This window comes from Phalacrocorax aristotelis, chromosome W, assembly GCF_949628215.1.
Source record: "Phalacrocorax aristotelis chromosome W, bGulAri2.1, whole genome shotgun sequence".
Taxonomy (NCBI): Eukaryota; Metazoa; Chordata; class Aves; order Suliformes; family Phalacrocoracidae; genus Phalacrocorax; species Phalacrocorax aristotelis.
The window spans coordinates 21,772,450-21,798,528 of record NC_134310.1 but is presented as its reverse complement, the minus strand read 5'-3'; the positions used below and the strand labels follow the sequence as shown (position 1 = coordinate 21,798,528).

Sequence of the window (26,079 nt, the reverse complement as noted above, 5' to 3'; positions counted from 1 at the left end):
TGATTCTTTAGTTGCTGTTAAGTAGTGGCTAAGTGTTGCCAAGTAGTGCCTATACTAGTTAGGGACCTTTCCAGCTTCCCATGCTCTGCCACATGGGCAAGAGGCTTGGAGGGGCGGGGCCACAGCCAAGACAGCTGACCCAAACTGTTCAATGGGATATTCCATACCATGTGATGCCATGACCAGTATATTAACTGGGGGAGTTGGTGCGCGGCGGAGGCGGTTGCAGCTCGGAGACTGGTGGCGTCAGGTCAGCGGGTGGTGAGCGGCTGCATCATGTGCTGTTTGTTTTGGTTGTTCGTTCCCCCTACCCTGCCTTGGGATTCGCCTCTTCTCTCATTACTTTCCATTTCATCGCATTATTATTGTTGTTGTTGTTGTTATTATTGTTTGGTTTTAATTATTAAACTGTTCTTATCTCAACCCACAAGCTTCACCCTTCTGATTCTCTCCCCCATCCCGCTGGTGGGGGGGTGAGCGAGCGGCTGTGTGGGGCTGAGCTGCCGGCTAAACCACGACACTGAGTAAGGACTGCCTGGTGAAACTAAAGTGTAAGCAGGAAATGCATAGGCAGTGGAAAAAAGGACATGTATCCTGGGAAGAATATAGGGATGCTGCCAGGGTATGTAGAGATGGGATCAGGAAAGCTAAGGCACAGCTGGAGCTGAATTTGGCAAGAGATGCAAAGAATAAGGAGGGCTTCTACAGACAGAAGAAAACGTCCCCCCCATGAGAAATAAGAAAGAAGAACTAGTGACAACCGGTATGGAGAAGGCTGAGATGCCCAACATTATTTTTGCCTCAGTTTTCAATGGTAATCTTTCTTCCCACATCACTTGAGTCCCTAAACCTCAAGGCAGGGACTGGGGAAATGAAGTCCTTCCCCTCAGAAGAGAAGATCGGGTTTGAGACCACCTGAGGAACTCGAACATACACAAGTCCATTGGACCTGACAAGATGCATCTCAGGGTCCTGAGGAAATTGCCAAGCCTCTCTCCACCATATTTCAAAAGTTGTGGCAGTCAGGCAAAGTCCCCAGTGACTGGAAAAAGGGAAATGTCATGCCCATTTTTACAAAGGGTAATAAGGAAGACCCTGGGAACTACTGGCCAGTCAGCCTCACCTCCATGCCTGGTAGGATCATGGAACAGATCCTCCTGGAAGACATGTCGATACATGTGGAAGACAGAGAGGTGATTAGAGATAGCCAACATGGCTTCACCAAGGGCAAGTCGTGCCTGACTAATCTGGTAGCCTTCTACAATGGAGTGAACGCATTGGTGGATAAAGGAAGAGCTATGGATGTCATCTACCCGGACTTCTGTAAGGCCTTTGATATGGTCCCCCACAACATTCTGGACTATAAATTGGAGAGAGATGGGTTTGACAGATGGACTGTTAGATGGATAAGAAAGTTGCTGAATGGCTATGTCATAAGGGTTATAAACAATGGCTCAAATAATGTCCAAGTGGAAACCAGTGACGAGTAGTTTCCCTCAGGGGTCCGTACTGGGACCAGTACTGTTTAATATCTCCATCAATGACATAGTGGGATTGCGTGCACCCTCCACAAGTCTGCAGATGACTCCAAGCTGAGTGGTGCAGTTGATTTGCTAGAGGGAAGGGATGCCATCCAGAGGGACCTTGACAGGCCTGGAAACGAGTCAACAATGCACGCTTGTAGCCCAGAGAGCCAGTCATATCCTGGACTACTTAAAAAGAACTGTGGCCAGCAGGTTGGGGGGGGGGGGTCATTCTCCCCCTCTACTCTGCTATCATAAGACCCCACCTGGAGTACTGGATCTGGCTCTGGGGCCACAAGTACAACAAAGACATGGACCTGTTGGAGCAGGTCCAGAGGAGGGCCATGAAAATTACTAGAGGGCTGGAATACCTTTCCTATGAAGAAAGAATGATACAGTTCGAGTTGTTGAGCCTGGAGAAGAGAAGGCTCCGGGGAAGACCCAATTGCTGTCTTTCAATATATAAAGGGGGCTTATAAGAAAGAAAGAGAGACTTTTTTTTGCCAGGGACTATAGTGACAGGAGGAGAGGCAACAGTTTTAAACTGAAAGAGGGTAGATTTATATTTGACATAAGGAAGAAATTTTGTTACGATGAGGTTGGTGAGGCACTGGAACAGGTTGCCCAGAGAAGTTGTGGATGCCCCATCATTGGCAGTGTTCAAGGTCAGGTTGGACAGGGCTTTGAGCAACCTGATCTAGTGAAAGATGTCCCTGCCCATGGCAGGGGGAGTTGGACTGAATGATCTCTGAAGGTCCTTTCCAACTAAAACTATTCTATGGTTCTATGGCTCCAAATCAATGTTTTGTATTTTTTTATATACATACACTTCTATATATATATATATTTATTTATATACACGTATAAAGTATATGTATAAATAAACATATCTTTATACATATTAGTACACCCCTTCATATATAATTATTTCTCACCCTCTTTTTATATATACATATAAATGTATATATATTTGTATTTGAGATCTTCCTGGTTGAGAGGAAATAGGCAACCAATCAGGGAGCATACTGAGATCACACTGGGGATGATATTTTCAAAATGGTGCCCCCATGGCATGAACAAAATTGCAACTGCAACAAAATGTCAGCTGCCCCACAGGGGTAGTGGGATGAGGGCTCCTGGACTTAATATCCTTCCAGGGTAAACAGGAAGGGGTAACCTGACTTGCCAGCAGATCATAGGGCAGTATCCAAACATATAGGGCATTATGGTGTCAAAAATGGCAGTCAGCCAATCACAAGGCAGTATGTAAACATGCAGAGACTGTTGAGATTGTAAGAAATGGCAGCTCTCGGCCATAAAATGGTGGCTGAAAGAAAATGGTAATGTCCCTGTATGTAGTGGGAGGGCTTATTTCTGGACAAACAGGAAGGGGTGGCACACCCTGCTGTCCAATCATATGGCACTCTCAGAATATGTGTGGGTTTGTTGCTTTAAAAAAATAGCAGCCCTCGGGGCAAAAAGACATGGGGTAAACTGACTGTGTGACTGGAACCGGGGTGGGATTCCTGAGGCAAGTGCGACATGTAACTGTATGTGGGGGCAGGGTTTCCATGGAAGTGGGTTGTATCGATTCTGCTACTTCTTGGATAAAGGTTGTACTTATACTACTGATAGTTGCCTATGATGCTGATAGCAAAAGGCTAGCAATGTTTCTCTGATGGCTGGTCATTAGCATGTGATTGTGGAAAATGTAGTTTTGGATTTTGTTGACTTTTTTTTGATTTTTGTTGACTTTTGTTGACTTTTTTCTCACTACCTCTTATATATTAGGGGAGTGAATGGGATTCTACAGAGACCAGGGGTATGAGCTGAACAGATAACAAAGGGAAGGTAATCATGGGGTATGGGGAGAAGAGTTTGGCTTTCATGATGGTTTGGTATTGAGCTTTTCCTTAGTGAAAACTAATCACAAATTTTGTAATGGTGGGCAGAGGGATAATGTTGTATGACTCTTCCTAACTTCTGCAGAAGTAGTCATTCATGTTATGAAAATTTTTTCAGCGCATGTATTTCACATATAACATAAGATCCTGTAGTGGCAAAAATGAGTTGCTGTTGGAGATAGAGGTTCCCAGCTCTTATAGATTCAGTTGTCTGTGGCTTTCGTTTTTGTTACTTTTAGGCTGACTTGGGGCTTGCCAGTGAGTTTTTGAAGATTTACCTCAGTTCACCTAGAGGTCGTTATCTTTTATTTAAAGAAAATAGAGCAATAACAGAAAGTTTATTTTTAAGCTCAAATTCTGTGCCTCAGTTCTACAGATCTTAATATCACAAACTGATTATATAAGTATGTAGAATGCAGGTTCAGTCCTTAGCTAGAACATCCAAATAGAGTATCTCACAGTTGCATTAAAAAAAAAAAAAAGCACAGCTTGGGAATGATTTAGGAAAAACCCTGCAAAATGCCTTAGCTCCTACTAACTATGTAGGATATTTATTTCCCTCTGTACCATATCTAAACTGATTTTTCATGGAACTGCATGGATAAGAATGTGGTGATTGAGGAGTAACATTTACCAATGTTTAAAAACCTTGACGGAAGAAAACATGACTGCCTGGAAAGAAATTATGGAAGATTTGTAGGCTCTGTCTGTAACAGTGAAGGCATAAGGTGCCAGAAGTAACTGTTTTATTAAGTGTTCTGACACTTCAATACAATGTAGAGCTTAACTATTATTGTACCATAAAAAAGACCTAGGGCTGTAAATGATAAGGCTGATTTTTGCATCATTCTGAATGAAATAATTTACCTATGTCAAGGAGCCAGATTTCATTGATTTGTGCTTTGGAACTTGATGAAGCTGTAAAAGTATTGTTTAGTAATGCTTCCTTAAAGTGGGGAGCATAGGAATTGATTTTACAGAGCTAGTGAAAATTGCAGGCTTTTCCATCAGATGGAAATATACTCAATATATTTGTTATCAGTAGATGTCCTGGGTATCTCCAGCAGCTCCTACTGAGACCCTACAGTTCCAAATTGGTTCCCAATAAAGATCAAGTCTGTAATGATTGACACTTGGGCTAAAAAAGAAGTACTTACATTACAGATGTTCTGATCCCACCTGGCGTAGAACTTTTAGTTGATGTTAGACCAGTTCTTCTTGCAATACTTAGATGGTAGGCAATGGATAAAATATTACCTAGGATGCAGAGGCAGATCTAGAAGAGAATTGCAACTCTTTCCTACACCCAAGCACCAGATCAACTTGGTTCATCACTTGAGACTGACTGTTGCAGAAGCCTGAATTCTGATTTTTTTCATTTTCTCACAGCACTCAAGGACATATGGAGATAAGGCATCCCTCCCATGGAGTAAGTGCCTGAGGTTTAGTGTGGTTTTGCAATCAGCCCTTCTTGTTTAAGGACAGTTACTGGTACTGACTCAAAAACAAACAGGAAAACCTCACTTAAAGTGGCAGGGTAGGGCACCTTTCCCAAGACCATAACCACCTTTGAAGTGGGTCTTCCTCCAACCAGCTGGTTTTTTTACCACTCAGATCTACCTCAACATCAGGACAGGGTGCCCATGTGTTTCAAACTACAAGGGTGCTCACCTTTCTGCTAGTTGCCCTAGGGGCTGTTACCCCTACCCCTGTGTGTTGTGTCCTGGGAAGAAGACACCATGTTGCCAGTGCTTTTTCCCCCTTGAAACAGTCCCCGTGGAGCCAGTCCCTGCCATCCTGCAGCAGCAGTTACTCTGTTCCCGCGTCAGAGGAGTCTGGGGTTCCCCCCCCAGCTGCCCTTGTTGGGAGGAGTAAACTCTCATTGCCTTTAAAATCTGAGATGCATAAATCTTGTCTGCAATATCCTTGTGCCACAAGGGAAAAGTTGGTTTTGATCACATCTTCCATTGCAAGGAAGGCAGGGGATGCAGACCCCTAGCATGGAGGTGTTGAGACTCAATGGAAGTGGAAGGGACAAAGCAAAACTAAACAAGGGTGAATACTGCATCTGTGCGCAAATGGTTCTTAAGGCTCTGTCCCATTGCTTGGGGGTGTCTGTGAGTCCCCTCCCCCTGTGAGCAGAGGAGAGTGTTTCACCTCCATTTGAGTGGGCATGTGTGTGGGGTTTCTGTGGAGGTTGGCTTTCAACTGAGTGTGTGTGTTTTCCATCACATAACTGGACAGACTGTGATAACGTTCTGTGAGTCTTGGTATGACGTCCTGTTCCTCCATCCTACGTTCTATATCTTGTGCGAGAGAAATTGGGTGGGTTTTGATGTCTTCTCACCACTCTTTGATTTGGGGCTGGGCTAGTTTATGCTGTGGCATCACTGGTCTTGGGCTGATGGAATGAAGCATCTGGAGTTGCTGTACAACATGGAGAGAGGTGGAAGGAGCAGGTAGGGCCGGCACAGCACAGCACAGCACCGAGCGGGTTCGTTGCACATGCAGGATTCACTTTGTGATGGGTGGAGGCAACCGGGACTCTTGGAAGCAATCATGCGTGAGTAGGTGGAGGTGGTGAACTTTGGCCATCACCACAGGAGGTTGTGCAGGCGCCTATGGCAGTGATCATGGGTGCACACAGTGAAGCAGGGGAGGATGTGGCATCCTGTGGCTTTAGGTACTGTGATTAGCACAGCAGATGCAAGTGAGCCCTGTCCTGGGCCTCCTCTGAGTGTGCCTCCCTTGTGTGGTGGGTGGGGTTTCATGGTGGCTGCTTTGGTCCCTTCACTAACTTGTTGGGTATAAATCTGCTGAGTGTGGCGTTGTCTCAGGTGTGGCTCTGCTAGTTGTGTGTGTTGCTCTCATCTTGGCCTGGGTATCATTGTAGTCTTACTGAGTAATAGTTAGGTCCTCCTTTGTTGGGATTCCTGCCTGTGGTGTAGCAAGATCTGGGCTGCTGGTTCTGTGTAGTGGCTTTTGTTGCTCATAGTGCTTTTGCTTCAGGAAAAAAATATTGTCCCAGTGCAGTGTAGCTTTTAGTCTGTGCTGCTGCTTAGTAGGTGTATTTTTCAGTATAATGTATGCATTTTTTCTGTAAGAGAGGAGAAAAGAAATGGTGTGGAGTAAAACAAAATGTAATTGAGACCCAGATATAAGATCTTTAAGCTTTCTTCTGTGTAGCACAAGCAACCAATGGTCCTGAAGCTTCTCTGTATTGTATCTATGTAGAAGTTGCACCTCTAAGTTATAAAGTCTTGGATCCATGTCCTGGTATTTGAAGCCTACTGTCACATTCTGCAAAATGTTAATTTGGTAGTTATAAGTATCCAAATGTTTTTTTGTTTAATTATTGTATGTCTTACAATATCTGCTTTAGTAAGAGATACTATTTTAGTATTTTAGATATTCCTATTGTACAAATAACTTATGGAAATTCAGTTAATTTTTATTTTTAAAGTGCTAACTATGAGGAGACAGTAGTGTTGTATCTATTTTAAAAATATTGTTTAATTGCTTGCTTTCTTCTTTTAATAGAAGTAAAAGTACATACGTGTTTTCTTGAATGCTTTTTCTTTCCCAGTATGTACGTTTACAAGGATAAGTTTCTGGACTTCTGTTAATGTTTGTCAGCATATTTCATTTCATTGCAAACTCTAAAATTCCTCTTTAAGTCCTATTAGAGAAATTAAGTATAGTTGTGTCTTAAAACTGATTTTTATGTTGAGATATTTTCAGGAAATGCTAATTTTTAACATTATCCCTTATGGCAATTGCCTTAACTTGACCAGTAGTAATTTGGTTGGAAATCATGAGAGGGCACCTGACCGGAGCATTTAGCATTTCATCTCTGCAACAACCTTTCAGTGGTTGTTTTTGGAGCAAACACTGGTTACTTGAGATATCTCACAATAAGTTCTTGGAAGGTATCATGTCTGACAGCAAAGGACTATGCATGTTAACTAGGGTGATCTGTCTTGGTCCTATTACTTATTAGAAATAAATTATCAGAAGCAGTCAACATGGATTCACCAAGGGAAGATCATGCTTCACCAACCTGATAGCCTTCTATGATGACGTGACTGGCTGGGTCGATGAAGGGAGAGCAGTGGATGTTGTCTATCTCAACCTCAGCAAGGCATTCAACACTGTCTCCCATAGCATCCTCATAGGCAAGCTAAGGAAGTGTGGGTTGGATGAGTGGACAGTGAGGTAGATAGAGAACTGGCTGAACAACAGAACTCAGAGGGTCTTGATCAATGGAGCAGAGTCTGGATGGAGGCCTGTCACTAGTGGTGTTCCCTGGGGGTCTGTGCTGGGTTCAGTCCTGTTCAATATATTCATCAATGACCTGGATGATGGGATAGAGTGTAACCTCAGCAAGTTTGCTGATGATACCAAGCTGGGAGGAGTGGCTGATACACCAGAAGGCTGTGCTGCCATCCAGCGAGACCTGGACAGGCTGGAGAGCTGGGCCGAGGGGAACCCGATGAAATTCAACAAGAGCAAGTGCAAGGTCCTACACCTGGGGAGGAACAACCCCATGCACCAGTACAGGCTGGGGGCTGACCTACTGGAAAGCAGCTCTGTTGAGAAGGACCTGGGAGTGCTGGTGGACAAGTTGACCCTGAGCCAGCAATGTACCCTTGTGGCCAAGAAGGCCAACAATATCCTGGGCTGCATTAAAAGGAGCGTGGCCAGCAGATCGAGAGAGGTTATCCTCCCCCTCTACTCTGCCTTAGTGAGACCACATTTGGAGTACTGTGTCCAGTTTTGGGACCCCCAGCTTAAGAAGTATGCGGAACTGCTTGAGCAAGTCCAGCGGAGAGCTACAAAGATGATCAGGGGACTGGAGCATCTCCCTTATGAGGAAAGGCTGAGAGACTTGGGTTTGTTTAGCCTGGAGAAGACTGAGGGGGGATCTCATAAATACCTATAAATATCTAAAGGGTGGGTGTCAGGATGATGGGACTAGGCTCTTTTCAATAGTGCCCAATGACAGGACAAGGGGCAATGGGCTCAACTTGGAACATAGGAAGTTCCACTTAAACATGAGAAAGATCTTCTTTACTGTGAGGGTGACAGAGCAGTGGAACAGGCTGCCCAGGGAGTTTGTGGAGTCTCCTTCCCTGGAGACATTCAAAACCCACCTTGACATGGTCCTGTGCTCCTTGCTCTAGGTGTGCCTGCTCAAGCAGGGGGGTTGGACAAGATGGTCTCCAGAGGTCCCTTCTAACCCCTACCATTCTGTGATTCTGTGATTGTGTGATTCTGTGAGAAATGTAATAGCAAGGGGGAAGAATAAGTCAAGTGGGAAATGAGGTGATTCTAGGAAGTTGATGTTGCTAATCTTCTCTGATCACAAACCATGTATTTGCTTTGATTAAGAAAAATTAAAAATGTGTATGTGAAAAAAAAAAGCATTGAGAAGACTTGAACAGTTGCCGTCATTAAAATAGCATATGCTAAGCAATGGTGACTGTGAGAAGAGAGTTGGTATGTAAACAAAAGTTTACGTAAGAGTTCATAAGTTTGGATTCTCAAGCTCTTACTTGATTAAACTTTTCTATCTCTCTGACGTATAGAACAGGTTAAACTGCATCTGCGTCTACTTTGTTACCCATAGTTCCCAAAACTTTTCTTTGCTTTAATGAACATATGTCATGGTTTTAGCTGGGATAGAGTTATTTTTCTTAGCTCTACCTGGTATAGTGCTGTGCTTTGGACTTAGTATGAAAATAATGTTGATAAAACACTAATGTTTTAGTTGTTGCTAGGTAATGCTTACACTAGTCAAGGACTTTTCTAGCTTCCCATGCTCTGCCAGGTGCACAAGAAGCTGGGAGGGGAGGGGGCACAGCTAAGAGAGTGGATTCAAACTGGCCAAAGAGATATTCCATATCATGTGACATCATGCCCAGTATATTAATTGGGGGGAGCTGGCCGGGGGAAGAGCAGTTGCGGCTCGGAGACCCATGGCGTCAGTCGGCGGGTGGTGAGCAGTTGCATCCCTTGTTTCTTTTTTTTTTTTTTGTTGTTGTTTTTGAACCCTCCTCCCGAGGGTTCATATCTCTCTCGTTATTTTTCTTTTCATTATATTACTATTGTTATTATTATTGTTATTACTGTTTTAATTATTAAGCTGTTCTTATCTGAACCCACAAGTTTTCTTACTTTGGCCCTTCTGATTCTCTCCCCCATCCCACAGGGGTGGGGGGAGTGAGCGAGCGAGCAGCTGTGTGGTATTTAGTTGCTGACTGGGGCTAAACCACAACAGTCCTTTTTGGCGCCCAACATGGGGTACAAAGGGATGGAGATAATAACAGTTGCTGGTCACAGCATTGACTCATCTGTTCTCAGTATTAGTTTGTCCAATCTACACCATCCTGATTCTGAAGTACAAGTTAAGATTGGTGTTGGCTTTTGTAGTTTGCTGTGATCTGCACTGATTAGCAATGTTTTGCCTAGTAGATTTGTTATTAAAACACTGGCCTTGAGCTTTATCGGATGTTTGGGTCTTGCATGGAAGCTGTTACTGTATATCAGGTACCACCTCATGGATACAATTAGCAATTATACCTCCTCCTCTGAGAAGTTTTTTATGGAGGAAATACAGAATGGCACCGTAGCTACCATCTTATATAATGTCTCCTCCTTCATTACAACAACTTTTCAGTATCTTGAACATCCTTGGGTAGTTAAGATACATCTGTTGGTATTACTTTGGCAGACCCTTTTGGTTCCGTATAAGGTTAATAAGCAATATAAGAATATCATCCAAAGATCTGCCCCAAGGCTCGCTAGCTATGCGTGGCAGGGTATGTGGGATAGTATGGGCCAATGCCTAAGACAGTGGGCACCCCCAGTGTCTTGGGACTTCACCCCTGAACAAGTGCAGAATCCTGAAAAATTAGTAGAGTATTTGGAGGAATTATGTTGTCACCCTGGCAATCCCAGAGAGATACAAATTGCTGCAATGTGCTGGAGCCTGGCCCATGCCTATCGAGCCCTATTTAACACTATTCAGTACCCGCAAGGGGAAGAGAAGGCCTCTGGATCTAAAAAGACAAAGACAAGGAAAGTGAGAAGCACTGCGGCCACTCAAAACCCCACGACAGACACTGCGGCTACTCCAACCCCGGTGGCAATCACTGCAGCCACTCAAACCCCCATGACAAGAGTTGCAGCTGAATCAGTATCAGTGCCACTATCAGTCGCCCCTATATACATAAAGAAATCTTGGAAGAGACAGTCAACTCATTTAGGAAGAGATGATGGAAAAGCAGGGCCATCACGAGGAGAGGAGGAGGAAGAGAAAGAACTCATACAGAAAACAGAAACTACCCGATGCCTATCCTTGAGTGAGTTACGGGATATACGGAAAGATTTCGGGCGTCGTTCAGATGAGCATGTTATCACCTGGCTGCTCCGATGCTGGGATAATGGGGCCAGTAGTCTGGAATTAGAGGGGATGGAAGCCAAACAACTGGAATCCCTCTCTAGGGAAGGGAGCATTGACAAAGCAATTGGAAAAGGGAAACAAGCCCTCAGCCTCTGGAGGCAACTCCTGACCAGTGTGAGAGAAAGGTATCCTTTCAAGGAAGATATTGTATTTCGCCTAGGAAAATGGATGACCATAGAGAAAGGTATCCAGTATCTGAGGGAATTAGCCATGCTTGATGTGATTTATGGTGACCTGGATAATTAGCAGTCATCCAAAGATCTATATGAAGCCAAGTGCACACGACCCATGTGGTGGAAGTTTGTACGGAGCACACCATCCTCATATACAAACTCATTGGTGGTAACGTCCTGGAAAGATGACGAGGCACCAACAGTGGCAGAGGTGATTGATAGACTCCGGGATTACGAAAAAAATATATCTTCCTCCTATGTCTTGGCTGTGGAGAAACTATCCCAGGAGGTCCAGCAGCTCAAAGAGGATATGTTCTACTCCCCACCTGTACAGACCAGTAACTCAGCCATCAGGAGTAAGTGTCCCTTTGCTCAGGAGGGAGGATACACACCATGGGCCACCCTATGGTTTTAACTACGTGACCACGGAGAGGACACGAGGAAGTGGGATGGAAAAATCTACCTCAACCCTAGAGGCACAGGTATGTGAGTTGCAAGGAAAAACAGTCACTCAGGAACATTCTTCCAGGAATATTTCTGCTCCAGTTTCCAGTAAGCAGGTCCCCAGACAGAGGAGTATAAGTGGTGATTTTATTTCTAAGCGTAATAGAGGGACTCTTGATTCACATTTACAGGAAGTGAGTTGTGAATGCCATGATCAAGACTTGGGGGGCCCTGCCTCCAGCCAGGTGGAGGAAAGGGACAACTGGGCTTACTGGACTGTGTGGATCCGATGGCCTGACACATCAGACCCACAGGAGTATAAAGCTTTAGTGGACACTGGCGCACAGTGCACCTTAATGCCATCAAAATATATAGGGGCAGAACCCATCAGCATTGCTGGAGTGACAGGGGGATCCCAAGAGCTAACTGTATTGGAGGCCGAAGTGAGCCTAACCGGGAATGAGTGGCAGAAGCACCCCATTGTGACTGGCCCAGAGGCTCCGTGCATCCTTGGCATAGACTACCTCAGGAGAGGGTATTTCAAGAACCCAAAAGGGTACAGGTGGGCTTTTGGTATAGCTGCCTTGGAGACGGAGGGAATTAAACAGCTGTCTACCTTGCCCGGTCTCTCAGAGGACCCTTCTGTTGTGGGGTTGCTGAAGGTCAAGGAACAACAGGTGCTGATTGCCACCACAACAGTGCACCGGCAGCAATATCTCACCAACCACAACCAAACTGTTCTCATCTCAACCCGTGAGTTTTCTTACTTTGGCCTTTCCAATTCTCTCCCCCATCCCACAGCAGTGGGAGGAGTGAGCGAGTGGCTCTGTGGTATTTAGTTGCTTACTGGGGCTAAACCACAACAACATGTAATAAATAATGAATTAAAGTTGCAAGCTTAATGGTCCTTGTTCCTCACCTGTGGTAAGGTAGGAGATGCTGTGTTTGTAGTTCTCTTCTTTGGAAGATATGGACCTGAGCGGGATAACTGGCATTGGTGCGAGTACCTTTATGATTTATAAAGTTTGTGGATGAGATGATCTAAATAATTGTTTTTAAATTATAATGTCAGAAGATGATTTATAAGATTTAAAATGGCATTGTTGACAAAATCAATTTAATCTTTCCTCTGCTCTAAGAAAGCCTTTCAAGAATTAAATGCATTCTACAGAAAACAGTATGACAATAATGTGAATTATTAGGAAGACGAAAGCTTTTCACTTATAATCCTAAAATAACCCTCTGAATTTGAACATGAAATAATATAGTCCTATAATATTGGCCTTGAAGCCAAGGTGTAGGATTGACAAAATGCATGCTGAAGTACAATGATCTAAAACCTTACACAGACTAGGAGAGCAGAAGTTAATTAGTCTAAGAGGGAGTATTTGAATTCTACTCAGCTAAGGGCTGAGCTTCATCCATAAGTTACCATGATGGCCTACCCAGCTCTATGTTCAGCAGGATGAATTTTCTACTTTCTGCATTTTGCTCCACTTAAAATTTGTAGGTTTCTCCCTTCCTAAGTTTCTTGAAAAATAAAAGGAAGATAACTTTATTTGGTGCTCTCAGCTGATTGCTGCTCACTAAAATGTCTAAAACTAGGATTTATTTTCTTCTTTTTGCAGCAGTGAAATGCTAACAGCAGCATGTCTTTAAAAACATTCATGATTGACTGAAGACAGTGGATGGGGAAGAGTGGGGCAACACCTATTTATCTCCAGCTTGATATCAATTATTGCAGGATCATGTTGTCTGGATTGAAATGGAACTGCCTCTCACTTGGCAGAAGAGCAGTTAACCTGCAGGTGCCTTACCTGGACTCTCACACAGACTTGAGGGTTTTTAGCTGCTGAAAGCTTGCCTTGGTTATGTCTTTAATCTTGATTCCTTTGAACCATTAAAAAGCTTTTCTTGAAGTGGGGGCTTTCTCTCTCTTGTTTCTCTGATGTCCCTCATCTTCTACAGTTCTTTGTTTTAACTTAATGCTTTTCAAACTTTGTTTCCTAGTAGTTCCACCTCTAGTTCACTTGTAGTAACTTTGTTGCTCCTATTCCTCCCCACTGCCTCAGCTCTTGTCAAAAAGTGCTGTGCTTTTTTTGCCTGAATACCACTATGCATGCATCCTTTAGTTTTGTTCCTTAGGGAGTCCTCTAACCTTCACAGCTGTAACTGAATCATTTCCTGTCAGTCTTGCAATTCTGTCTCCATTCTTGTAATCACTGGTTTTCCAGTAGTAGTAGGCCAACTTAATAATTATGTGATTTCAGCCCTGTCCTCTCTCCAGAGCCTTTCATCTTAACACAATGTCTGGCTTGGTCAGCTCCTTGAGTTTTTGATAGAACCCTCTCCATGTTCTTTCATGCTGCAGTAAGAATGAACTATATTATACAAGAGGCAATGAAAGTACAAATAACACAATTTGTAATGCTGTTGAAAAGAGAAAATATCTAGGAGACTTCAGTAAAGCTTTGAGATGGTTGTCTCTCTAAGCAAATAAAGAAAAATAACAACTTTATTTTCTTCCTCACTGGTTATTTCTTCAGAGGCTTCAACTATGTTTGGATTGTTCTGAATGAAGGCTGCTGTGTGCTGAATGTTTTTGATGAGCTGGTGTTCTGCATCAGAGTGGGGGGAGAAAGGATGGTGTAGGGTTCTCTGGATCCCTAAGGAAGGCCTAACAATAAATGACATAAAATAACTGTTTAAATATTCTAGAAGAAGAAGATTAATATAGATAGCAAGTAAATCTTATGTCCCTTCAGATGCTGGGAACCTAGCTTTTGTGCATCATCGGATGGACCAAGGATGGGTTTTTCCCATTGAATGCTGCATAGATCCCATCTATGGAGAGGGTATTCCTCCCTCTCATACCATGGTGCCTTTTATTTTATGTAACAAGCAGAATCATATCTTCTGATAGGTTGGAATGTTTTCTCTGCCATAACATCCACCATTATGCAGCACAGGCCGGCATGGGACATCCCAGCAGATTCCCTTACAGCAGCTACTCATGCCAACATACGGGCTTCTCAAGCCCTAAATACAAGGGCCAATAGAGCAGGCATGGTCTGCTCAAGATCACTAGCTTCTTGATTATAGTATCTTCTTCAAGACTCCCAATACAGCTGGTTCCATTTCAGCGCTTCTTATTCCTTCAAAAATTGGTCGGTCTGTCGCAAGGACAGACTGACAGCAATTTGGACGTTAAGTACTCTAGTAGGTTTTTAGTTTGCTATGCTCTGCGTGTAAAAACTTGTTGGTTAAAAGAATAGGTTATGAAGCTTTACTATATGACTGTGTGATTGTTTTAAACTAGTGTGCATTGCACTTTGAAATTAAAATGTTCAGTTATTACTGAAGGGTATACTTTTTTTTTCAAAAATGAACTAAAAGTCTAATTGACACAAAATATGCTTGATAGATAGCCTTTGTGTAAAATAAAGATATGTTTTAGAGTTTGAGGTGTCTTTCTGTGGGATGTTCCATATGTCTAGGGAAGTAGAGCAGTTGCAGTGGTAAAAGAGCAAAAGCAGCAATTTGATTTAAATGGTCCCGTGGAAGGAACTTACCAAGATGTCCTGGTTTTGGCTGGGATAGAGTTAATTTTCTTTCTAGTATTTAGTATGAGAATAATGTTGATAACACACGGATGTTTTAGTTGCTGCTAAGCAGTTCTTATACTAAGTCAAGGACTTTTCCAGCTTCCCATGCTCTGCCAGGTGCACAGGAAGCCGGGAGGGGAGGGGGCACAGCTAAGAGAGCAGAGTCAAACTGGCCAAAGTTATATTCCATACCATATGACGTCATGCTCAGTATATTAACGGGGGGGGGGGGGTTGGCCAGGGCGGGAAGCGATTGCAACTCAGGGACTGGCGGGGCATTGGTTGGCAGGTGGTGAGCAGTTGCATCACTTATTTTTTCCCTGGATTTCACTCAACCCATGAGTTTTCTTGCTTTTAGTCTTCCAATTCTCTCCCCCATCCCACTGAGGTGGGGGAGTGAGCGAGCGGATGTGTGGTGCTTAGTTGCTGGCTAGGGTTAAACCACGACACAAGACAAGTGGCATTTTCAAGTGTTTGAGTATGTAGATATGAGAAAAATCCATAGATGTGGACATGGAGAACCTGGCAAGACTGCTATACATTTGATCTGTGGAGTGTGGTTGGGGGGTGTGTGTGTATCATTCTCAACTGTCTACCAAGCCAAGGATGGAGCTTACCTGGGAAGCTTCTCCTTCTTTATCCTCTGCGTCCTTATTGTGTCTAAGAACTACCAAAAAATGCTCTTCTCAAGACTCAAACACAGAATTCAGGTACCAATGTTTTTCTTTATCTCCATTTTCAATAACTAATGGATCTGTGTGTGGTTAAAAACAAATAATTGAACTGTAATAGCTGTAATTAATGTAAACAACTTTTTTTTTTCTGGGGTCATCAGAAGAGGGTTAGTCTAACCAGAATAGAACAGTCTTGGGCACTGCAAAGCACAAATCTATGAGTATCTTGTGCACTTTAAATTGTTATGTGTGTGTGGGGTGCATGTGTCGAGCAGTGGATGTTGTTTATTGGCTTTAGCAAGGCTTTTGACTTTGTCTTTGATAACATCCTCATAGACAAACAGATGAAGTACAGGCTAGATATATGGACAGAGAGGTGGACTGAAATCTGGCTGAACTGCCAGGTTCAAAGGGTTAAGATCAATGGCACAAAATCCAGTTGGAAGCCAGTTGCTAGTTGTATACTTCCCCTCTACTCAGTACTGGTGATGCCACACCTGGAGTGTTGTGTCCAGTTCTGGGCTTCCCAGTACGAGAGAGATATGGACATATTGGAGAGAGTCCAGCAAAGGACCACAAAGATGATTAGGGGACCAGAACATCTTTCATATGAGGAAAAGCTGAGAGAGCTGGAACTGTTTAGCCTATAAAAGAGGGGACTCAGGGAGGATCTTATCAATATGTATAAATACCTGATGGGAGGGAGTAAAAAGGATGGAGCCAGAATCTTCTCGGTGGTACCCAGTTGTAGGACAAGAAGCAATGGGCACACACATATACCACACTTCATAGGGTACATCTTATTTTACATCATAGGTTATGTTTCTTTTAATAAGTATTCAAATGTTCATTTTTTACTATTTAATTCATAGAAATGAATAAGTAACCCAACACATCTGAAGCAGTATGATGCATGTAAATTGGCTATGGAATGTCAAAAAATTTAATATTGTTAAAATGAAGTTGTTGTTGTGGGTTAGCTTCCATTTTTTAAGTTGGTGTCATTCTCCCCCTCCCTTTTCTCCCATCTTTCCCAAACTCCATTGTTTTGGAAGCATTCTAACAGACTTGACTGTTCTGCCTCTCATACGATAGAAATGCAGAGTGTTCATGTTGTGGGTTGTGTGGGTTTGTGGTTTGGTGCGTGTGTTTTGGTGTTTGAGTTTTTTGGTTTGTTTTTTTTGTTTGTTTGTTTTGCTTACACAAAGAAGAGAGGTCAAGAGTGCAGATGTATTTGGTTTATGTAGCAAGGTTTTGGTAGTGGGGGGACTGCAGGGGTGGCTTCTGTGAGAAGAGGCTGGGGTCAGACAGAGCCAGTTCTAGTCAGCTCCAAAATGGACCTGCTACTGGCCAAAGCTGAGCCAATCAGTGAGGCTGGTGGCGTCTCAGTGAAAACATATTTAATAAAGGGAAAAAAATGCTGCGCAGCAGCTGCGAGAGAAAGGAGTGAGGAAAAATATGAGATAAACAGAGCAGTTTGAACACCAAGGTCAGTGAAGAAGGAGGGGGAAGAGGTGCTCCAGGTGCCGGAGCAGAGATTCCCCTGCAGCCCATGGAAGAGACCATGGTGAAGCAGATACGCCCACTGTAGCTCCATGCTGGAGCTGTTTGCAGAGGACTGTGTCCCATGCGGGGGGAACCAGTGCTGGAGCAGGGGTGTGAGGAGGAAGGAGTGACAGAGAGGAACTGCTATGAACTGACTGCACGCCCCCATTCCCCATCCCTACCATATGCCACTCAGGTTGTGGGGGAGGAGACAGAGCTGTCTGGAATGAAGGAGTGAAGTTGAGCCTGGGAAGGGGGCAGGGGGAAGATGTTGCTTTAATTTTGTCTTTGTTTCTCACTATCCAAATCTATTTTAATTGGCAATACATTAACTTGAACATCCCCAAGTCAAGTCTGTTTTGCTTGTGACAGTAACTGATAAGTGATCTCCCTGTCTTTATCTCGACCTGTGAGGTTTTTAATTTCTTCCCATGTCCTGTTGAGGAAGAGGAGTGAGAGAGTGGCTGGGTGGGTGCCTGGCAGCCAGCCAAGGTTAACCCACCACATCAGGTTTTCCTCTGAAATAGTATTTTCACTCAAGTAGTAGAAATGGGCAGTGCCATTCTAGGATTTTTTTTTGTTTGTCTTCCTGAAATATACATCCTAGTTTGAAGGTACATGTTACTTTCAGTAATACCTGGCAGTTTCAGGAGTGGTATCTGTTCTTCTGTACTGTGTCTTCTAAGACATACCTAGCATTTAGTGGGGAGAAACAACTGCTCAGAGCAGTACTCACCATCTTAAGAGTAACTGCTAGAATTCTATGCAAAAATACTCCAAGTTGCTCTCTGCTCCAAACCTTTAAGGTCTTTCACAGGCAAATGCTCCTAGAAACTTATTACTTTACATGCAGAGAAGACTTATTTGCAAGCTTCATTTGTGCTATCTCACAATCCCTTTCTGCCTGCAGTAACGATTGGCTTGTTTTGACCTTCCTTACAGGTATCCAGAGTTTAAGGCAGCTCTCAGAGTTGGAGACATTAATTTTTTATATGTCAAATTTTCAGTAGCCTAAGTTCAAACTGTCTTCATGTTCCTTCACTGAGAAATCCTGTTTCTGTGCCCAGACAGCCAGATTTCCAAGACTTATCTGTCAAATCTGAAATTGAGGCTTGACTCTGGGAGAGAGGGTAGGGTGTAATTCTGAATATCGATAGTGTTAACAACCTGCCAGTTCTCTAGAATTCTTTTGCCCTTCAGAGCTGCCTTCCATGGGATCCCACCAGGCCAGGATCTGTACTTTGTGGCTTGGCTTCCTCATTTCCCTCAGGATCTTGAACTCTGCTATTTCATGGTCACCACAGCCAAGGCTACATGCTTGTGGACATTTTACAGATATGTTGCAGGGGTGGTCCATAGACTAGGGGAATGATATCTGTGTATTATATCAAAGGATGGGAAGGGGGGTGGTGGGTAATGAGAGCGTATTGGATAGTGTGGGACCTGAGCATGATGTAAATGGTATGGAATAAGGGGTGGAGAATGTGATGGCTTTTGGTGGGATAGAGTTAATTTTCTTCATAGAAGCTAGTATGAGTCTATGTTTTGGATTTGTGCTGAAAATAATGTTGATAATAGAGGGATGTTTTAGTTATTGTTGAGCAGTGCTTACATGGAGTCAAGGCTTCTCACACCATCCTCCCAGCGAGTAGCCTGGGGGTGCGCAAGAAGTTGGGAGGGGACACAGCCAAGACAGCTGACCAAAGGGATATTCCATACCATATGATGTCATGCTCAGCATATAAAGCTGTGGGAAAAAGAAGGAAGCGGGGGACGTTTGGAGTAATGGCGTTTGTCTTCCCAAGTAACTGTTATGCATCATGGAGCCCTGCTTTCCTGAAGATGGCTGAACACCTGCCTGCCAATGGGAAGTAGTGAATGAACTCCTTGTTTTGCTTTGCTTGCATGTGCAGCTTTTGCTTTACCTACCCACGAGTTTCCTCACTTTTACTCTTCCGATTCTCTCCCCCATCTCACTGGGTGGGGGGAGTGAGTGAGCAGCTGTGTGTTGCTCAGTCACCGAATGGGGTTAAACCTTGACACCAGTACAGGCTAGGATCTGCGTGGCTGGGGAGCACCCTTGCTGAAAGGGTCCTGGTGGGCAAGAAGCTGAATATGAGTCAGCAGCGTGCCTCTGCAGCAACAAATGAAAATCAGATCCTGTGCTGCATCTGAAGGGGCATTACTAGCAGAGATAGAGATGTGATCATCCCACTTTACTCAGTGCTTGTCAGGCCACACCTGGAGTACTGTGTCTAGTTCTGGTACTCACAATTCAAGAAAGATGTGGAGAAACTGGAGTAGGTCCAAAGGAGGGCCATGAAAATTATCAAAGGGCTAGAGAATCTGCCCTATGAGGAAAGACTGAAGGAGTTAGGACTTTTCTCCCTCGAGAAGAGAAGGCTCAGAGGGGACCTCATCACAGTGTTACAGTACTTAAAGGGCACTACAAAGTGGACAGACGCTTTCTCTTCACAAGGAGCCACATGGAGAAGACAAGGGACAATGGGTTCAAGTTGTACTGGGAGAGGTTTCATTTCCATTTAGGAAAGAAATTTTTTTACAGTGAGAACAATCATTCACTGAAACAACCTCCCCAGGGATGTGGTAGAATCCCCCATCATGGGAGGTTTTCAAGATGTGATTGGACAGGGTGCTAGATAATCTCATCTAGGCTCCCTTTCCCATGAAAGGTTTGACCAGATGATCTTTCAAGGTCTTTTCCAACCTTGGCTGTTCTATGATTCTATGAAATGTTCTAGTGAACCAGTAGTATTCAGAAAGCGGAAATCAAACTCCCTTAAAGCTAAAAACCATAAGAGGACAAATAAAATTGGAAGAAAAAGAGTATTCAGTAGACTGAGGAAAATTGTGAGGAATGAATAAGTGTAGAGAGGCTTTAAAACATGAAAGTCTTTAAATGTATGTGAAGCAAAAGGCTTCTAATAGGATTAGAGGGGGCAGTTCAGGAAGATGGTTATTGTAAAGAAGCTCAGTTTTCTCTGTATTGGTCATCTGCAAATGACTGCAAATATTTGGTTTCTTAAGTTCATCACATCATATCTCAACTGAAATTATTATGGTGAAGAAGAGAGGTATAGCTAACCATTTTAAGCAGGGACAAGCAGTGAAAAGGAGAGGTAACTATTTCTGTTCAGGACCATATGTAAACTTGGAGGTGAATGGCTTTCATATCACTAACGCTGACAACTCTAGGAGCTACCTAGTCCTAGTAGAACTTCAGTAAAATAAAGAAACTTAAACCAAGTTTTTCATGGTGGTTATTTTTGATCACATTGCCTTTACCTGTGAATTACTATTACTGCACTAACAAGTTAAAAGGTGAGGCACCTCTGTGCTGGGATAGCAGAGCTGATTTGTACTCCAGACATTTTGTAATGTTTTTTCAGCTATGTAAGCATGCACCTGGTAGGAGTGGGGTGCATATACTGAACTAGAGCTCTGTATGACATCTATTTACTGGCAAATATGGATCCCATTGTGTGAAATCTGTGCTTATCTTTTCCAAAAAGGTCTTTGGATCACTCATTTGTGTGTTTATATCCTAAATCTGTATTGGGGGAGGGGTAGTGCCTGTGTTGAATATTACAAAAAAATAGGACCTACCTCTTTCTCCTGAAGTAAACATTTACTCCTTTTTCTGATATAACTTCCGTGGTTGCCTTAGCATTATTATTTAAAATATCTTGATGTTGCTAAAATATGGAAAAAAAAAATCACTCAGCCAAGTTTTTTTTTTTGTCTACATTGGCACAGAGTGAAGATAGCTCAAGTCCCAAGAGACAACGCCTTTCTCATTCAGTCATTGACTATACAGCGGCATCACCAACTGCATCACCACCAATGCGACCGTGGGAGATGGCATCAAATAGGCAGCCTCCTTTGGCTCGGACCAACCAACATCACTTCTCCGGGGAACGCTGCAGCACACCTGCACGAAGTAGGAGGAGGTAAGTAAGCTATTTAGGTTAGGGACCAGTTTCTTATTCTCTCTATTGTCAACTCAGGGGAAGCCTATTTCAGGCAATGTGGAACAGTGTTTATTATATTAAAAAATTTCTAATGCTTCTTTTGACTTTTTTATACTAAATTATAATAAGTACAACAGAAAACTCTGTATTGAAAGTAATTTAAGTTCTTGCATTTTCAAATAATTTGTAAGAGTAGAGAGAAATTGGAAAATACAATGCTTATTAACATTTTTTGTTATGAGCTGGCTTCTTTCTCTCATTCTGTACTGGAGAAATAAGCGTTTTAAAAAATGGGAAGGAGGGAATTGTGGTGGGCTGACCTTGGCTAGCTGCCAGGTGCCCACCAAGCTGCTCTATCACTCCACCTCCTCAACAGGACAGGGGGAGAAAAAATATGACTAAAAGCTCATGGGTCAAGATGAGGGAAGGAAGATCACTCAGCAATTACAGTCACAGACAAAACAAACTTGACTTGTGGAATGAATTTAATTTTTTGCCAATTAAACAGAGTAGGAAAATGAGAAATAAGAACAAATCTGAAAATATCCTCCCCCACCTCTCTGTTCTTCCCAGGATCAACTTCATGTTGCTGAGGTGATTGGTTTGCATATGTCATGGTTTAGCCGGCAGCTCAGCCCCACACAGTCGCTCACTCACTCCCCCACCGGTAGATGGGGGAAAGAATCAGAAGGGTAACGCTCGTGGGTTGAGATAAGAACAGTTTAATAATTAAAATTAAAAGAAACAACAACAACGCAATGTAAAGGAGAACAACGAGAGGTGCGAAACCCCGGGGGGGAGGGGGAAGGGGAATGAACCGCCAAAACAAACCGCACGCGATGCAGCTGCTCACCGCCCACCGACCCGACACCGCACCTCCCCCGAGCCGCAAACTCCCCACCCCCCCCCCCACCCCACCCCAATATACTGGTCATGGTGTCACATGGTATGGAATGAACATGCCATTGGCCAGTCGGGGTCAGCCGCCCCGGCCATGGCCCTGCCCCTCCCAGACTCTCACCGATGGGAAGCTGGAAAGGTAGCCGACCCCCCACAGTGAAGAGAATTAACCCCTTCTCAGCAAAAACCAGCACACATAGTACAAAGATTACATTTTTGTTCTGGTTTTTTTAGTGTGCAGCTCATAAGATTCTCTGAGGCAGAACTTGTGGAATAAGCTTCCGTAGTCATGGAAGAGAGGTGTTTTAGATGTCTGCATAAGAGTATATAGGAAAGCATAAAAATAAAGATTACCTTTATTCTTCTGTTTAGTTATCCAAAGCAAAAGCTTTCAGTTCCCCTCCCTCCCTGCTCTGCAATGTCTCAGAAATGTTTCCAAGTCATCTAATAAAAGTTTAAAGCTCACTGAACTCTTTACATTGCAGAAACGCTATAGAAACATATAGAAATATGTTATATTTCTACTGAAATGGAAGTATCTGTGCATTTTCATGACTAAAATGTTAGGTGAGGTTGAAAAAACATAATTGCTTCTCTTCTGACTTCATAGATAAAATTTGTCAACCATGATAACATAGTGTTAGCACGAATAGACTTAAACATGCTGGGTTTTGTTTCTTCTTCAAATCCACAAATCTAGAAGCTTTCAGTCCAAAGCATGAACATGGTATGGGTGTTTGTACAGCTATCAGACCTAAGAAAGAAACTGGTTTGTTGACTCAAGCTTCTCTTTTCAGAATAACTGCTGCATGACCTTTATACAGTTCTGTGCAGTAGTGACTCATAAATCTAGTCCACAAGATGGTTTTATTTAGAAAGGCTATGAATTTGGCTGTTCAGAATATGACTCATTTGGCATTTTTGCTTGTCATCTGACCAGTCCGCACACATTTCCTTTCATCCTTCCATTACCATCTCTTGCTGATGTGTGCTTGAGCTAATTTACCTTCCCAGAATAGGATCACTGGGGGAGCACCGTTTATACACATATGTACATGTTCTGCAGGAATATGATTAAGTTTTATAGCACTGATGCTAAACCTGAGCTAATAAACCCTAATGGATCAGAGCTTGATTCTTTAAAATTGTTGTGAGTCATAGACTCAAAGAATGGTTTCAATTGAAAAGGACCTTTAAAGCCCCATCTAGTCCAACCCCCCTGCCATGGGCAGGGACAGCTTTCACAAGATCTACAGAGGTAATGTCCCTGTATGTAGTACCTCCAGTCTGTACTGATACTGGGGACTGCCCTGACCCAGGTCCAGGACCACGCACTTGGCCGTGTTGACCCTCATGAGTTTCATATGGGCCCGCTTCTTGTCCAGGTCCCTCTGAACGGCATCCCTCAGGCATGTCAAATGCACCACTCAGCTTGGAGCAATAGAAACATTGCTAGCCTTTTGCTATCAGCATCATAGGCAACTATCAGTAGTATAAGTACAACCTTTATCCAAGAAGTAGCAGAATCGATACAACCCACTTCCATGGAAACCCTGCCCCCACATACAGTTACATGTCGCACTTGCCTCAGGAATCCCACCCCGGTTCCAGTCACACAGTCAGTTTACCCCATGTCTTTTTGCCCCGAGGGCTGCTATTTTTTTAAAGCAACAAACCCACACATATTCTGAGAGTGCCATATGATTGGACAGCAGGGTGTGCCACCCCTTCCTGTTTGTCCAGAAATAAGCCCTCCCACTACATACAGGGACATTACCATTTTCTTTCAGCCACCATTTTATGGCCGAGAGCTGCCATTTCTTACAATCTCAACAGTCTCTGCATGTTTACATACTGCCTTGTGATTGGCTGACTGCCATTTTTGACACCATAATGCCCTATATGTTTGGATACTGCCCTATGATCTGCTGGCAAGTCAGGTTACCCCTTCCTGTTTACCCTGGAAGGATATTAAGTCCAGGAGCCCTCATCCCACTACCCCTGTGGGGCAGCTGACATTTTGTTGCAGTTGCAATTTTGTTCATGCCATGGGGGCACCATTTTGAAAATATCATCCCCAGTGTGATCTCAGTATGCTCCCTGATTGGTTGCCTATTTCCTCTCAACCAGGAAGATCTCAAATACAAATATATATACATTTATATGTATATATAAAAAGAGGGTGAGAAATAATTATATATGAAGGGGTGTACTAATATGTATAAAGATATGTTTATTTATACATATACTTTATACGTGTATATAAATAAATATATATATATATAGAAGTGTATGTATATAAAAAAATACAAAACATTGATTTGGAGCCATAGAACCATAGAATAGTTTTAGTTGGAAAGGACCTTCAGAGATCATTCAGTCCAACTCCCCCTGCCATGGGCAGGGACATCTTTCACTAGATCAGGTTGCTCAAAGCCCTGTCCAACCTGACCTTGAACACTGCCAATGATGGGGCATCCACAACTTCTCTGGGCAACCTGTTCCAGTGCCTCACCAACCTCATCGTAACAAAATTTCTTCCTTATGTCAAATATAAATCTACCCTCTTTCAGTTTAAAACTGTTGCCTCTCCTCCTGTCACTATAGTCCCTGGCAAAAAAAAGTCTCTCTTTCTTTCTTATAAGCCCCCTTTATATATTGAAAGACAGCAATTGGGTCTTCCCTGGAGCCTTCTCTTCTCCAGGCTCAACAACTCGAACTGTATCATTCTTTCTTCATAGGAAAGGTATTCCAGCCCTCTAGTAATTTTCATGGCCCTCCTCTGGACCTGCTCCAACAGGTCCATGTCTTTGTTGTACTTGTGGCCCCAGAGCCAGATCCAGTACTCCAGGTGGGGTCTTATGATAGCAGAGTAGAGGGGGAGAATGACCCCCCCCCCCAACCTGCTGGCCACAGTTCTTTTTAAGTAGTCCAGGATATGACTGGCTCTCTGGGCTACAAGCGTGCATTGCTGACTCGTTTCCAGGCCTGTCAAGGTCCCTCTGGATGGCATCCCTTCCCTCTAGCAAATCAACTGCACCACTCAGCTTGGAGTCATCTGCAGACTTGTGGAGGGTGCACGCAATCCCACTATGTCATTGATGGAGATATTAAACAGTACTGGTCCCAGTACGGACCCCTGAGGGAAACTACTCGTCACTGGTTTCCACTTGGACATTATTTGAGCCATTGTTTATAACCCTTATGACATAGCCATTCAGCAACTTTCTTATCCATCTAACAGTCCATCTGTCAAACCCATCTCTCTCCAATTTATAGTCCAGAATGTTGTGGGGGACCATATCAAAGGCCTTACAGAAGTCCGGGTAGATGACATCCATAGCTCTTCCTTTATCCACCAATGCGTTCACTCCATTGTAGAAGGCTACCAGATTAGTCAGGCACGACTTGCCCTTGGTGAAGCCATGTTGGCTATCTCTAATCACCTCTCTGTCTTCCACATGTATCGACATGTCTTCCAGGAGGATCTGTTCCATGATCCTACCAGGCATGGAGGTGAGGCTGACTGGCCAGTAGTTCCCAGGGTCTTCCTTATTACCCTTTGTAAAAATGGGCATGACATTTCCCTTTTTCCAGTCACTGGGGACTTTGCCTGACTGCCACAACTTTTGAAATATGGTGGAGAGAGGCTTGGCAATTTCCTCAGGACCCTGAGATGCATCTTGTCAGGTCCAATGGACTTGTGTATGTTCGAGTTCCTCAGGTGGTCTCAAACCCGATCTTCTCTTCTGAGGGGAAGGACTTCATTTCCCCAGTCCCTGCCTTGAGGTTTAGGGACTCAAGTGATGTGGGAAGAAAGATTACCATTGAAAACTGAGGCAAAAATAATGTTG

At 43.5% G+C, this 26,079-nt stretch overlaps 1 protein-coding gene across 1 annotated transcript in view; it reads left to right on the top strand.

The window, feature by feature from the left end:
* Positions 1-26,079, top strand: part of LOC142049380 (E3 ubiquitin-protein ligase RNF38-like) — a 199,547-nt gene that overhangs the window by 113,705 nt on the left and 59,763 nt on the right. The window contains 1 exon segment of the mRNA XM_075077047.1: positions 21,111-21,304. Within this exon segment, the coding sequence (XP_074933148.1) occupies positions 21,111-21,304 (194 nt within the window).